Source organism: Pleurodeles waltl, chromosome 5, assembly GCF_031143425.1.
Source record: "Pleurodeles waltl isolate 20211129_DDA chromosome 5, aPleWal1.hap1.20221129, whole genome shotgun sequence".
NCBI classification, from domain to species: Eukaryota; Metazoa; Chordata; class Amphibia; order Caudata; family Salamandridae; genus Pleurodeles; species Pleurodeles waltl.
Genome location: NC_090444.1, coordinates 1,411,742,254 through 1,411,757,027, shown reverse-complemented (window position 1 = coordinate 1,411,757,027; position 14,774 = coordinate 1,411,742,254). Strand labels below are relative to the sequence as shown.

The 14,774-nt window shown below is 43.7% G+C and overlaps 1 protein-coding gene across 1 annotated transcript in view; it reads right to left on the bottom strand.

Annotated features, from left to right (window-relative positions):
* LOC138296505 (CD109 antigen-like) overlaps positions 1–14,774 on the bottom strand; it is a 775,136-nt gene that overhangs the window by 473,433 nt on the left and 286,929 nt on the right. The window contains exon 11 of the mRNA XM_069235676.1: positions 8,853–9,074. Within this exon, the coding sequence (XP_069091777.1) occupies positions 8,853–9,074 (222 nt within the window). The remainder of the gene's footprint in view (positions 1–8,852; positions 9,075–14,774) is intronic.

The following is a 14,774-nucleotide window of genomic DNA, read 5'->3' as shown; positions in this document are numbered from 1 at the left end:
CTTTTTTGTTAAACTCCCGAAAAAAAGAGTTTTTCTACTTAGCACTTCTGCAACTGTTCACGCTTTGGCATTCTGAAATCGAGTTACTCAGACAGTATGACTGCAAACAAGAGCATTCCGTCTTTCCTAACTACCTGAAAAAGTTAAATGATGAGATTGAACAGGAAGAAACAATGGCCACTCTTTGCAAAGCTCCAAATCCTCCTCCATACATAGCTGCACACTATGCCTTAGCTTGATATATTTGAATCATTTCTCTGATGGGGCGATTATGGAGCTTATATCAGAATCTAAAAATACCATCACAGGCCCTACTCATTTTAGGTTTGGCACCTTGTAATTGATTGCCCCAAGAGCAATCACTGGCAAATGATAAACCCAAATGAATCAAAGTGTTAACTCTAGCAATTGGGGAACCCTTAAAAAAAAAAAAAAAAAAAAAAAAAAAAAAAAAAAAGCTTTGACTCTTCTGAGACTTTTTCCCACATACCATTGTGTAGGTCTTGGTAATATTTATCATTAATTTCCTCCCTTCCATAAAGTCTTCAAGGGTTCCATCAGTTTCTGCAGGCTAATGGGTGTTCTTGACATCAGAACAGCGTTGTCGGCATAAAGTAACACAGGGACTAAAAGTCCGGTGACAGTACGCACTTTGGCCTGCAGAGCCCTGAATACATTGTCAACCCCATTAACATAAAGTGAAAAAAGAAGCACAGCCATGATAACCCTGGCTTATCCCCTTCTTGACTGTAAAGGAGTGTGTGCATTCCCCATTTGGGCCAAAATGTATCTTGGCAGACAACATCCCATATAAGTTAGCATGAAAGCTAACAATGTTATCAGGTACCCCAGATGAGAGTAGGGTTTGCCATAAAATCGAATGATCCACCAGGTCAAAGACACTGCTGAGTTCTGCAAAACGTAAATATAGTGAGCCAGACCTGGCTGTAGTGTATTTTCCAATAAGTTAGTCCAAATTGACACACTGTTCTACCATCCCCAACCCTTTCTTAAAGGAATACTGAACTTCTGTCAAAATAGAATTATCGGTGGCCACTGCTCTAATCTTTGTAGGAGAATACCCCCATCAGTTTGACAGAGGAGTCCAATAAAGATATTGGACAATAGTACTTAGGGTCTGATCTATCCCCCTTCTTAAAGATAGGCACTATGATTAAATCATCCATTTTGGAAGGGTTCATGTACTCTACAGTTGCATTAAGCATGTAGGTCAGAATATGGCCCAAAGTTCCCCCACAGCCTTAAAGGCATCAACTGGGATGTCATCTGGCTTTGATGCCTTATCCCCTGCACTGCAATCCAAGGCAAAAAGGACTTCCTCCATGGTTATTCCCCAGGGTCTACTGCCCTTCAAACTATCGATCTCTTTTGTGTCACCCCCTAGGGAGCCAAAGATGTCGGAATAATGCTCAATCCACTCATAAGAAAGAGCATGCAAAGTAAGTTCAAGGACTGTGTCATCTTTCAAGAATGGAGCATTTACATTGTTCCAGAACAGGGTGGCATCATTAGTTGCAGCTGCTTGGGCTAATTGTGTCCAGGCTTTTTCCCTGAGTACCCTCTTCTTGTTTAAAGCCATTTTATAATCCTTCCAAAGTTGCTTGATAGAATATGGTCCCGCTGGGAACTAAGCAGTGCTAACTGTAACAATTTAGCGGACTGAGTACATGGAAGATCAAACCGACTGTGCTTCATTTCAAACCAGGGCTTAGACTTTTGATCAGAGAGCCATTAAGTAATCTAGTAATGGCTTCAAACATATGGATCACTAACATATTATCTACCTTGGTTACCTAGAGAGTAATTAAATGTTGCTTAATTAGTTTTTTAGCAGCTTCTGGAGCACAACTGACGGGTCTACCTCCATCCACTGAATCAGGACACCATTCGGCCTGGTAGTATCAATATTAGGAACATTGATATCAATTCTCTGCCTTGCTATATATATCAACTGAGAGACAACTAATGTATTATGCTTGCTGCAGTTTCTATAATTCTAAAATCAGTGACAAAATATCTAAGTAAAAAGGAGACTAAAAAGTGATCAATAATCATACTAACTCCTCTGACAGTAAAACAAGGAATCTGGATGTGGTATCCTTGTGAGGGTGTTCGAAGCACGAGGAGAATGTGGCGAGAGCATGTGGTGATACGTATGGGTGTGGAATGCGGGGGAAAAGCGTTGGGACGAACGAGGCTGGATGCGGAAGGGTCATGGTTGGCAAAGGGCTTTGTACAGAGCGCATATTCTGATTAATAAATACCTCTCACCAATGCGTCCTTGGTGTTCACGTCTACTCGCCACCCTCTAAACTTAACATTGGCGACGAGCGACGTGCGGGCGGCGGAGGAGACACCGTAGGACTTCAATCAGCTGAGCCGGCACCGTAGGACTTAAATGCCCTGAGCCCTAACAACACGAACAGGCCATAGTGATTTATGTTGTTTACAGAAGGCTTGAGTGAAGAAACTTCAAGGTACGATCATAAGATTGAAAGTAACTGGCATTGATCGCACGCGCGCTCCTTCGTGAACAGGCCCTGGGCACCTCTAGTGCACTTTACTAGGGACTTACTAGTAAATTAAATATGCCAGTCATGGATAAACTAATTAACAGTACAATTTACACAAAGAGCATATGCACTTTAGCACTGGTTAGCATTGGTAAGGTGCTCAGAGTTCAAAAGCCAACAAAAACAGGTCAGGAAAAATAGGAGGAAGGAGGCAAAAAGTTTAAACACTTCTTGGGGTAGACACTCTACCTCTCAGACACTTCTGGTCAAGAAACCTGCTGGTGAAGAATCCCTGAACCGGACCTGCCAAGAGGAACTGCCTGGTTGTCCAAAGGACACACTGGGACTGCTTTTCTGAGACGGACTGCTGCCTTGTTGTTGTCCTGCTGCCTTGCTGCTCTTTGACTGTGCTGAGAAGTGCTCTCCAAGGGCTTGGATAGAGCTTGCCTCCTGTTCCCTGAAGTCTCAGGACCAGAAAGACTTAACTCCTGCAACTGGACTTCTTCTGCAGTGAAAATTTGACGCACAGTCTGCTAAAAATGACGCACAGCCTGCCCCAAGGTGAGAAATTCACCGCACGCTGACCCGCAACGACACAGCCCGACTTCGCAAGGAGAAGATCAACGCAGCGCCTGCGTAGCGACCGGAACTTCGACGCACTGCCCACCGGATCAACGCACAGCCAACTCGGGACGACGCAGCCTAACTTCCAGAGAAGAATCGACACAGCGCCTGCTGTGCAGGAGAAATTTCCACGCAATGCCCACTGGATCGACGCATCGCTTGTGACTTCGCTCCGCAAGCCCAGGATTCTACGCACCGTCCCCAGGGCGACAGAAAACCCCGCAACCTGAAGAGGAACTAAATCTGCGCACCGGAAAACAATGCAAAGTCTTCCTCTGTGTGGTCGGTGTGCGAAGGGGCGAAACCGACGCACACCTCCCCTTTTTCCACGCATCGCCTCCTCTGCGGTCCCTTGCAGAGATTTTGAACGCGAACCAGGTAATTTGTGCTTGTAAGAGACCTTTATTGTTTTTAAGAGACATTTATTTGTTTTTCAAAGACTTAAGATATTTTATATCACTTTTATAGTGATATCTCAACATCTACTTGTTGAATTTTAATCGTTTTGACCTGCATCTTATCATATAAATATTATATATTTCTCTAAACAGTGTGTGGTGTATTTTTGTGGTGTTATTGTATGATTTATTGCACAAATACTTTACACATTGCCTTCTAAGTTAAGACTGACTGTTCAGTGCCAAGCTACCAGAGGATGGGCACAGGATAATTTGGATTGTGTGTGACTTACCCTGACTAGAGTGAGGGTCCTTGCTTGGACAGGGGGTAACCTGACTGCCAACCAAAGACCACATTTCTAACAGAATTACACCAAATTTGGTAGGAAGCTTAATCTTAGTCCGCAGATTGTGCTTTTTGTGATTTGGTGTAAATCCATTCAGTAGTTTTTGAGAAATAGGGGAAACAAATAAAGATATCTGGATGGTTCAGCCTACAAGTCATGAGACTCTTGCGGGAGCGCCAATTTAAAAATTGAGCATTCTGATTGGCCTAGGGAGCATTATTTCCCTTGGGCCACCTTGCTCCCACCCAAATGTTGCTGGCAGCCATTACAGGGCTCTGTGACTTAGTCCCCTGTCCTGAGCTTAGCGAAAATAAACAGTATAAGGAGCAGGGTTGGGATATCCTTACCCCCTAGGCCCCAAGGGGGGGACCCAGAGTGACGTCCCACCCCCTGGGGCCAAGAAAATAAGAAGAATCAGCTAAAAATGCCACAATCCCACAAGAATCTTTCAAAACAAACAAAATCAAACAAAATGGCACTGGGCCATATTTAATTATCTTATGGCCCGGGGACCCTATCTCTGGGGCTGATTTCATTAAGAGAAGGAGGGCTGTGTAGCTTCCTTCCCTGAGCCTCCAAAGGTCCTGGGGAGCCCACCCCCAAGGGCCAATGTCATTATTTATTGGGAGGGGGCTGTGCGGCCCCCCTTTCTGAGCAGCCCTGGAGAGTCCACACCCGGGGCCTAAGTTTAAGGAAATGTGGTGGGGACTGTGCAGCCCTCTCTCCCAACCTCAAAATTCCCCAGAGAGCAAACCCCTAAGGCCGATTACCTGAAGAGAAGGGGGCAAGCTGCCCCCTTCCCAGAGCTATTAATGGTCCCTGGGACCCAGTCTCGTGGGCTGGCTCAGCAGCTATGTCCCTAGGAGCCCTCTTCTGAAACATAACAGTGTCCATGCCCGCAGCGGTGCAGGCAGGAAAACGTATGTATGCTCTCGCTTGGTGGGAGCAATTTTGAAAACACCTGCCAAGCAGGGGAAAACACCAAGTCTACTCCCATTTGATGGAAGCTTTGAAAATGGTCCTGCCTGCTGGGAGTGGACTTGAGTTCAATTTTTCTTGCCCACATCACTGCTCCATCATTAGGAGCTGCTTCCTGCAAGCGAGAACACTGCCGGCTCTAGCTACATGCGGGTGCCAACTGGGACCTTGGGGAACCTCCTGCGGCCCCTAACAACAGTATGGCAGGTGCCCTGGGTGGGCTCCAGGGCACCCACCTTTAAGGATGCTGGACCCTGGGGATCTGGTTGCCTGGGCCGAAACTGGCAAGGGGACTGCATGCTCCCCTCATGATAACGCTCGGTCCTGAGGGTGGAGTCCCTGGAGCCGAAGTTGGCTTTGAAGGGGGCTGCATTCTACCTCCCCCTAAAGAATTATGCCAGTACCGGGGGATGGTGTTCCTGGGGCTAAAACTGGCCTAGGGAGGGGGGTTGTGTGCCCGTAACTGCTTAGGAAGCAACCTCCCTCTGTTTTATTTTTAGAAAGGGCCCTGGGGAATGGGGTCCCCAGGGCCTAACAAGGATTGGGGAGTGGGACCTTGCAACCCCCATTCTTATATTCAAATAAGTGACTTTCATAGCTCTAATGGTGTACCTGTTTAAAGTGCTATGTGTACCAAAGAAGCTTTGAAGAGGTAATTCATGATGACATCAACTATGTCATAGGACATGTCATGAATGATGGCATATGTGAGGTCATAAACAGTGCATGACGGGGTAAAAGTTATAGTGCCTCTGTGATTCTTGATGTGCACAGAAAGTTTTGGGGAGATCAGTCAAGTGAGGGCTGAGAAAAAGGGGAGGGGGGCCAAAAAACATGTGTTTTCAATGTTAATTCCCATAGAAGCTTTGAACACAACAACAGCCCAAACCACTGAAAGGGATTACACCAAATTAGGCAGAAATCTAGCTTTCGGTAAGCAGATAATATTTTTGCTTATTTGGTGTAAATCCATTCAGTAGGGTTTGAGATATTGAAGCGAAAATACATTTGTATATCTAGGGCCGCAGATCCTCTCAACCAGGAAGTGTTGGAAGCCTTCTTTGGACTCTGCTTCAGCCGAGTCCCAACAAAAAACACAAAACAGAGGAAAAAGAGCAGGGTTGGTACACCCTGACCCGTTAGCTCTTTTGTTGGGGTTCCAGTGGGATCCCACCAGAGCAAAAAAGCGCATTAAAAAAAAAAACAATTGTAGCAAATTCACTGCTATTCTGCGAATTTGTGGCAAGAATTAAATAAAAAAGCAAGCGCTGCCTCCTGTGTTTGTTTTTTTACAGCCCCCGGATGGCATGTAAAAAAAAAAATAATAATAAGGAGGGGCGCCTATGGGGCCCCATCATGGGCTTATTGTTGTCCCGGGGACCGTCACCTCCCCTGGCTTTAATGAAAAGTAATGTGGGGGCCACATAGCCTCCCCTGCAGCACTGGGGACTGCCACCTCCCCGGGGCTACAATAAAAAACAAGCATTTGCAATGCAACGGGTCTCGCATTTGCTTGAGTTACAGCTATTCGCGTTGTAAACTCCTAACAGGAATTTTCTTGCCACATAGAATGGGGAAAAAACTAGTGTGATCGCCCTGCGTGGAAAATAAAAAGTAGTGCAGAAACAATGCTGAAAACACGGAGCCTTGAATGTTTTCAGTCGTTGGCCGGTGCGCTCGAGAAGGGCTAAACACCGGAAAAGGCATGACGTATGCATTCCTTTCACTGATGAAATCAAGTGGATTTTAAAAGGCAAGCCCACAAACCAATGAAAGTGACAGGCATGACATGGGCGTGGTTAAAAACACAAAGAGAGATTACAACAGGGACGGAGGGCTTGTGTGCTTGACCCTAAAAATAAAAATGATATTGAGCTTATGTAATGTAACTGGTGCTCTAGTGCACTGCTCTCATGCCTTTGGGCCGAGTTGAAACTACATAAAAATGAACATAAAATAACCAACCATATTCCGATGGGACTAACCATATTGTGACGCATGAAAGCGATGATTTGGGAATTGCAGGCCACTTTTTTGGGGAGTGACAGGGCCTAACTCTGGTCCCGGTCCTACCCTGACTACAACTACTTTCTTCTTTCACGGAATAACAAGCCTTGCCAATACTGAACTAGACCTCCTCATCCAGCTATGCTCTCCATCAATGCAGTCAGAATCACAGTTCTGGTAGCTGGCAGAACTTTAGGCGCTATCTCCTGTCTTCTCTTGGTTGATTATCATAATATTTGCAGTGATTTGCGCCACTCTTTTCTTGTGTTGAGTTTTGCGAGGGGTTTATTCTGGTTTTGAAAAAAGAGTTTTACGGATACTCTCCAGGTAAATAAAACGATTTAGTTATGGGCAAAGGAAGACACTTAATTTGCCACGAAAACGCATGATGAGGTACATTTTACTCAAGGGGCTCTACTATGAAACGGGTTCACAGAGGGCACACAATTTACAGTTTAAATGCTCCAATTCTGACACACGCAAAATTAAGCCAACAATTTGTTACAAGATGTTAATAATAACATGGTATGTTGTTCTACTGGGTTAAAAATCAATGGTATTTCTGTTAGGAAACGTACAGTAAGCCAGCCATAAACAAAAAACAAGAATTTGTTGCGCAGTCTTGTGGTTAGAACATGAAACGCCATGACACACAAGTTCTCTAGGGACAACCCATTGTGTGGCCTCAAAGCCTTTCAACCATTCCCCTGCCTCCTGCTGCCCCATGGGTGTTGGATTACCAACACAAATACTAAGAAGGCAGCAGTGCTGAAAACACATAGAGATCAAGGGGTACTGTAAACATTGCATTGCTTGCCGATCGCTCCTTGCAAACAACACTACTTAAATGCTGTAATATGTATGGCAAAATAGCTTAACGAAACAACCTTTTTAAGTTACACAATACCAAAGTTTAAAATTAAATGTTTACCTCTCACAAAATAACGTAGATGAGCCTGGGTGGATCCGAAAGGATTCTACCTACTCAGGGTCCTAATCTATGCGCGTATTGTTTGCTCTTGCTTAATGGTAAAAACGTGCTACATGTCAGGCAAGCTGCATTCTTGCCATGAAATAGAGAAATTCTTAACTCACGGGCTACTTGTGCTCTGGAGGAGGAGCGGGCAGCTGGACTTGGCTCTCTGCTGCTTTGGAAGCTATTTCAAAGGCAGAGTGCTTACAGCGCTGGGCTATCGTGCGACTAAGACGGCTGCAACTCCTGTTTGTGCTGGAAGTGAACAAAGACTCGCTAAAATAGCCCTGGATTGGCTGATGAAATATTTATTGAAAGACAGTAACACCCACCTTTATTAAAAACAAGCATTTGGAATGCAATAGTCTTGTGTTTGCTCAAGTTAGAGCTCATAGCGTTGTAAATTACTGACTGGACTTTTATTGCCACACAGACAGAAAACAACAAAAGGAAGAGAGCGAGGTTGGGCTGGCCCTGGAAAAGCCCCCTCCTGCTGTTGGTTTATGTTTACAGAGGGAGCTGGTGGGGAGGAGGGAATGAACAAGCACCCACACTGTTGAGGTGAAGCAGGCAAATACCAAAAAAAAGTCCCTCACAGAAGAGATAAACAGGACATAGCGTAATTACACATTACTTTGTGCTGCTCCCAAAGTGAAAAAAGGCAGGACAAAGAGGCAAACTGACCACTAGTAAGCAAGGATTTTTGAAGGACACTGCAACTAACAAATCTGAAACATGAAACTCACTCTATTGTATATTTTAGTATACAGCAGGCCCAACGCTAACACTCGACCTATAAAGGGGGTTCTGTAATGGGATAGGAGAGAGAGAGAGAGAGATTGCCATTGCAATGGTATCTCCAGGCAGTGACTTCAACAGAGTCAGACTAGCAAAATGTTTGGTACAAATGTTATAGTTACGTTCGGATGCAGAACATAGTCACTTATTTCTACTTGACACTTATAATTCTATAATATGGTGGCCCAGATACCTTAATTTGCAAATCTTTTGTGTCCGCCATTAATGTAACGTCAATCTGAACAATACCATTCTCAGGAACTGTATGATAATCAGGTGTAATCTTCTCCCTCTCAGTTCCACTTATGATCCATCGTTGATTCCGGTGATAAGTTGACTGCTCAACAGTGACTTCAACTGTATTTGCTCTCTCTTCCACGGTCAGCAAACTGTTGTCATGTCTCTTTATCTTTATCTAAGAAAACAAACGTAAAATAAGTTAAATTCAAGAACATGTTTTTCTTTTTAGCCACATCTTTACCATCTTCACACTCACTGACCCTGCCTCATGGCACTCAGTATTAGTTCCACACTTTTTTTCATGGACTACATCTGCCTCATGAAAAACAGCCTGGAAACGTGCCAGTCACACTTTCAGACTACATTCATGTTTAAGTATTTGTACACACACTTGAACCTTCTGGGAATATAACCAAGGACCCCTAGGGGTTGCGCCCTATAGTCTAAAGGCCTCTGTTGTAAATGCATAGATATTTAAGCTGAAATGCGTCCGAATGGTTTTTAGCTGATATGTCCCAGCTAGAACATCCTGTTACCTCATTTTCATTGGCCTTATTTAGTGACTGTGCCCAAAATTTGGAGGCTACATGGATCATTCAGGTAAATCTCTTTGCTTGAAAGTTCATGCAGATTGGTCAAGGGAGGTAGAAGACTGGTGTGAAGTAGAATCTGCCGCTATATAGTCCCATAGGCATATTTGCTTTCCAGTACATCAAAAACTACCTAACAGGGTTTTAACAACACTTAGAATGAAAATCTATCTTTATTTGGAGGAGATACATTTTCTAGGTATAATTGCTTTCAGTAGTGTTTGAGAGATTTGTTTTGTAAAAAGTTGCCAGGTGGGCTTTGAAGGATTACTCTACTGCACGCTTTGGCTCTTGGGTCCTTCTTTGAACTGAGTCTCCACATTGAGCAAGAACATTAAATACAAAGAAAGCAATAATACATTTTCTAGTCCAAGGCAGATTTTTCCTCAGTGCCATTTTGTAGTCTATGATCTCAAAAAGGATCTGTTGACTTTATCATTCTGATTGGTAGTTGGAGCTCGAAAATGCTAGTCTCAGCAGCCATATTTTTGAAGCTAGGGCCTTGTGAATCAGATTCCAACTCTGGTGTCTGATGCTGTGAGGATTTGGGTTTATTACATGATATAGCTGGGTAGTCTTATCATGCAGTACCCTCTCAAATATCATCTTGGGTCCAGTCAAGAATGTTTACTGAACCTTAAGCTCAACACTGGGTAGTCCTAGCTGCTAGCACTAAGGCTTCTCAAAGGAACAATGTGTAAAGCATTTAACAGTGCCAAATGACAAAATAAGAAAGTCGCATGACAGGAAAAAGACAAGACTTAAATTTATAAAAAATAAAGCATATTTTGATGAAATTGTAGACACCATAATTATTACAATCCAGAGGGCACTGGAAATACATATTTTATAATCAATCAACAACAAGCAAGCTTTGGCCAGCAAAAAGTTGGGAAACGTTTGAAAAGTTTGAAAGAGTTAGTTCAACAACTCCGGTCCGAGTTAGGTGACCAAATCCAGTATGACAGAGGTCTAGGGGGCTAGAATGGACACTTGTGGACAGTTACCTGGCCACCAGAGTATTTTTAAAGCAAGATCCAAACTTTATAGAATGACTGCCATAGACGACAACAGTGTGGTCCTGATGCTGAGGAATGCAGGCTTAAAGGTGCTTAAGGATGTTCCTGAGGTTGTCTGGTCCACGGGGTGAAATCTGGTTGAGTCTTTGATTCACTGGTGATGGGGGGGGGGCGACCCTGTCCATGGATCTCAGGGTCCCAAAAAGTCCTCTTTGTAGGGTTCCAACAGATGCTGATGTAGACCTTGTGCTTTTGCAACACAGTGGTCATGGTGCAAATCTTTGGTGGGGGCTGGTGTCCGCTTTGGGTGACAAATCCAGTCTGAACCAACACTCATGAGTCCAGCTTTAATGCCTCCAGTGCCGTTCTGGGGGACCAGCCAACTGACCCTTGGAATCTCTGATTTGGACTGGGGCTGGGAATCACCTTTCCCCAAGCCAGGCACATAGAACAGAGTCCAAACTCCATTAGCCCAAAGTGCAGTAGGTGCAGTCTCTCCGGTGTCTCAACCTCTCTTTGTGCACTCCCAACGTTATAAAGTGGTCTTTTCATCCTTCTTCCAAGTCCAGTGAGTACTGCAAGTCAACGTGCCATGGGTACCATATTTATCCAAGGAAAGTGCCCAAGGGGACCAGGAAGGCGCTAGCCAATGGCTACTGGGTCCTGTCCTACCTAGTGACAAAGTTCATGTGATGTGTGGCATCTGGCTACATTCTTTCTCCTTTAAAAATGGCATGATGCTTCTTCGGTCATGAGGAGTGAGGTAGCCCACCCTGGAGGTGTGGCTACCTAAGAGCAACACAGCCATGGTAAAACCTGTTGCAGTGGCCCTTTAGTGCCAGGTTGGACACCCAAGTTTTAGTTAGTTTCACGGTCTGAGCCTTTAAACTCACCCACATTTTAATCATTGTAATTTATTTAGCCGAGCCTGTTTTTAGTGCATTGCTTTATATTTTTAATCAGCTGCATCCTTCTAGGAAGACAGATTACATACTTCACAATATTATCAGCCTTTAACCACAACACACATTATATGTCCCTTCTCCTAGGCTGTTACATTTGGTACACAATATGCCAGATTAGATTGTCATCTCAGGAGACAGTTCACATCCTCTAGGAGCATCATGATATCAGGCCTACTCCATGAACCATGTAGGGTTTATTATATAAACAAAACAGAAGCCTAAGGAGGACAGATGGGATTTCTGGGATGCACATCATCTTCAAGCCAACTTTGCTGATCATGACACTGACCCTTCGGCTCCCAAGAGGACTGCCATCCAGACAAGAGGCATCCTATCTAACTCAGGTATGGGGTCAGAGTTCCTCCCTCAGATCAGGACTGGCAGATGGATTACTACCACTATGCTCTCATACATAGAGGTTAGGCAGGAATCAGTAGACTTTCTAGAACCATACACCATGGCGGGGTTGTTTATCATTTTCAAACTCACTGTAATGATGATCTCTGTGCTATGTTTCATCTGCCTTGTCATCACAGCTCATGTTTTATATGCTAGGATGCAATTGCTTCAATAAATAAACTGAAGTCCAGCTTGCATCTCGTCTTGTCCTGGCATGTGTGTCTTTGAGTAACCGAGTGAAAGGGGTGTGATCTGTTCACCTTGACTTCCCTCAGAGTGTCAGGTTTAGGTTGCCACAAATCACTACTACCATGATTGTGGTGGGTGAGGTACTGTGGTCTAGCTAGGAGTTAGGCTGCCAGCTGCCAGACAGTGTGGGGTTGACTCAGTCTCCCACACTCAGTGGTGCTACTGCCCTAAACACGTAGTCTTTTTATCATAATAAGAGCCACAAGACATGGCACTACCACGTTGGTCAGGTACCTATTTAACAGATCTCCTGAGTAGCTCTCTTATGCATTGTCAAAGGTACCCACAGCACCCTTTAAATTGAGATCTCTGTGGTGTTAGGTAAAAACCCTGCTCAGCTCTATAGCTGGGTCCTATTTTAGCCTGCAGGCTGTTTAAGTTTGAACTTTAAAAGGATTTCCCATTTGGTGTTTTTATCTCTGAGCACCATCTTATCGAGATAGCCAACTGGCACAGTAATATTTCCAATTAACTGTAGGACAGCAGCCACAAGATTTTTTACTTGGCTATCTAATAGGGGTGAAGATGTTATGATTTTGAGAATCAAACAATGCGTACAGAACAGACTCCTTCTATTCGTGGGTTACTTTTTCTGCAGTTGATGCAAATTCAAACACTTCACACATACACTGTAGCAAATCCACCTGCACAATACAGAGGATATGCATATTTAGAATTACCACGCACATATCAAGAACACCAAAATTAGGTTCAAGGTGCCTTCCACATGTTATAGATCATGTTAAACTGGGACCCTTTGGTAATGATGAGGCCTCGTGGCTAGTTCTAGCTGCTTACACACCATTTCCAAACATACAAAATTTAAAGGCAGCTGATCTGTACCCACTATATACTAATCTAGTTAAAATATACAGATGCTTCAGACAATTTGTAATGTGAACACTGAATACTGCTCCATTGAGGGCTGCTCCAGCTAACCAGGAATTGGCAACACCTGTTGTAAATCCAGTAACTATTAACGAAATTATGGATAAGGTTCCCACCGAACGTGAAGAAATTCCATTTTGGATTGCATATAAACCAAACCATCTGGAAGCAGTATTTTCCCTTATGGGACCTAAAGATAAACACAGAATTCTCATAAGATGCTTCTCGTTAGGGGTGGTTCCCTCTATAGATGACTGTGACACTTGGGGCACAGTATTTGCTGCAATATATACCACAAGGCATAGTACACCAACACTTGCAAATCTTCCGGAAGTGTTAAAACAAATACAAAATGAACACAGGGCTGCCATTGCCCTGGATTTGGAGATTACATTCATGGGCAATTTTGCAGCTGTCTCTTCAATTATTTTAAGTAATATAAAAAGGGAAGCAGCAGTAATGGCAGTACACCAGTGGCTCAGGGATGTTCCTGCAGTGGACCAGGTGCAGGAGCAACCAAAAATTATAGCCAAAACTTACAATAGTGAAGATAGTTTGGAGGGCCAGACCTAATAAACCACAACTCAAAGGGAAATTCTGAGAAGGATAATACCAAGGTAGTACAAGAGGGTCCTAAAAAGCAACACGACAAACAAATCTACTCAAAATCAAATTAAACAACAAGGAGAATCTCGGAGAAACATTAAAATTTGAGAAATTGTCACAATTTGAAACCTCCTGACAGGTATAAGTATACTGATGCATGTCCTTCTTGTATCTTTGAGGACTTATCAGACACTCGAAAGATAGGTGGGCAGAATGACAAAATGAGTTATGTGAATCTGACATCATGGTAAAAAAAGGTAAAAAAGGAAGAAAAACTTCCACAACAAAGACCACAATTCAAAGAGAAGAAGGTTGTGGGGATTGTGGCCAAAAATGCCACACATATTGAGAACATTACTGAAGAACAGGACATGGGTAGTGACTCCGCTAGACAGTGCAGTAGAAGTCATGATAGTTCACCAGAATCTTCAAGAGATTCTAGAGGTGACAGCAACTATGAAGTTGGAACCCCAGACAGGAAAGTTGCCCCACTTGACAGAGTCTACAAATTAAAAATTCAAATTGAGGGGGACATCAAATGCACAATTACATTCATTCTTTGGGAAAGATTAACACCAAGCTATAACATTTTTCTGGCAGGAAGGGATTGGCTTCCAGAGTTTGTCCGAACACTCCTAGAAATGGGAAATGTCCTTTTGCTTTCTTTCCCAGTCCTTGTTCTGGATCCAGTAAAAGAAGCCTATGCTGCAGTTTGGGCTGTAGCACAGACACCTGCGCTGTACCACAACCATGTGGGCTGGGATAGGGATTCTCCTTATCTCATTATACCAATACTGTCCAACCCACAAATACAACCTCAATGTCCTAAAAACATGATGTAAAAGCCCCAGTGAGGGAAATTCTCTCACAACTTGAGTACCAGGGAGTACCTGAACTATGTGCATCAGCTATGAATAGCCCTTTGCTTCCAGTAGCTAAGCCGGACCATTCTTACAGAATAGCCTTATATTACAGACATCTAAACAGTCACACACACACATTCACCATTCAAAATTCACATAGCACAGCCCTAATCAACAACATTGTGTGAACAAAAATACAAAACAACCTTGGTCATTTTCAACAGTGTTTTCTGCTAAACTATGGAGCTTGATAGTAGAGATCTAAGCGCATTTTCTCCGTTAGCCTCTCACTGTAT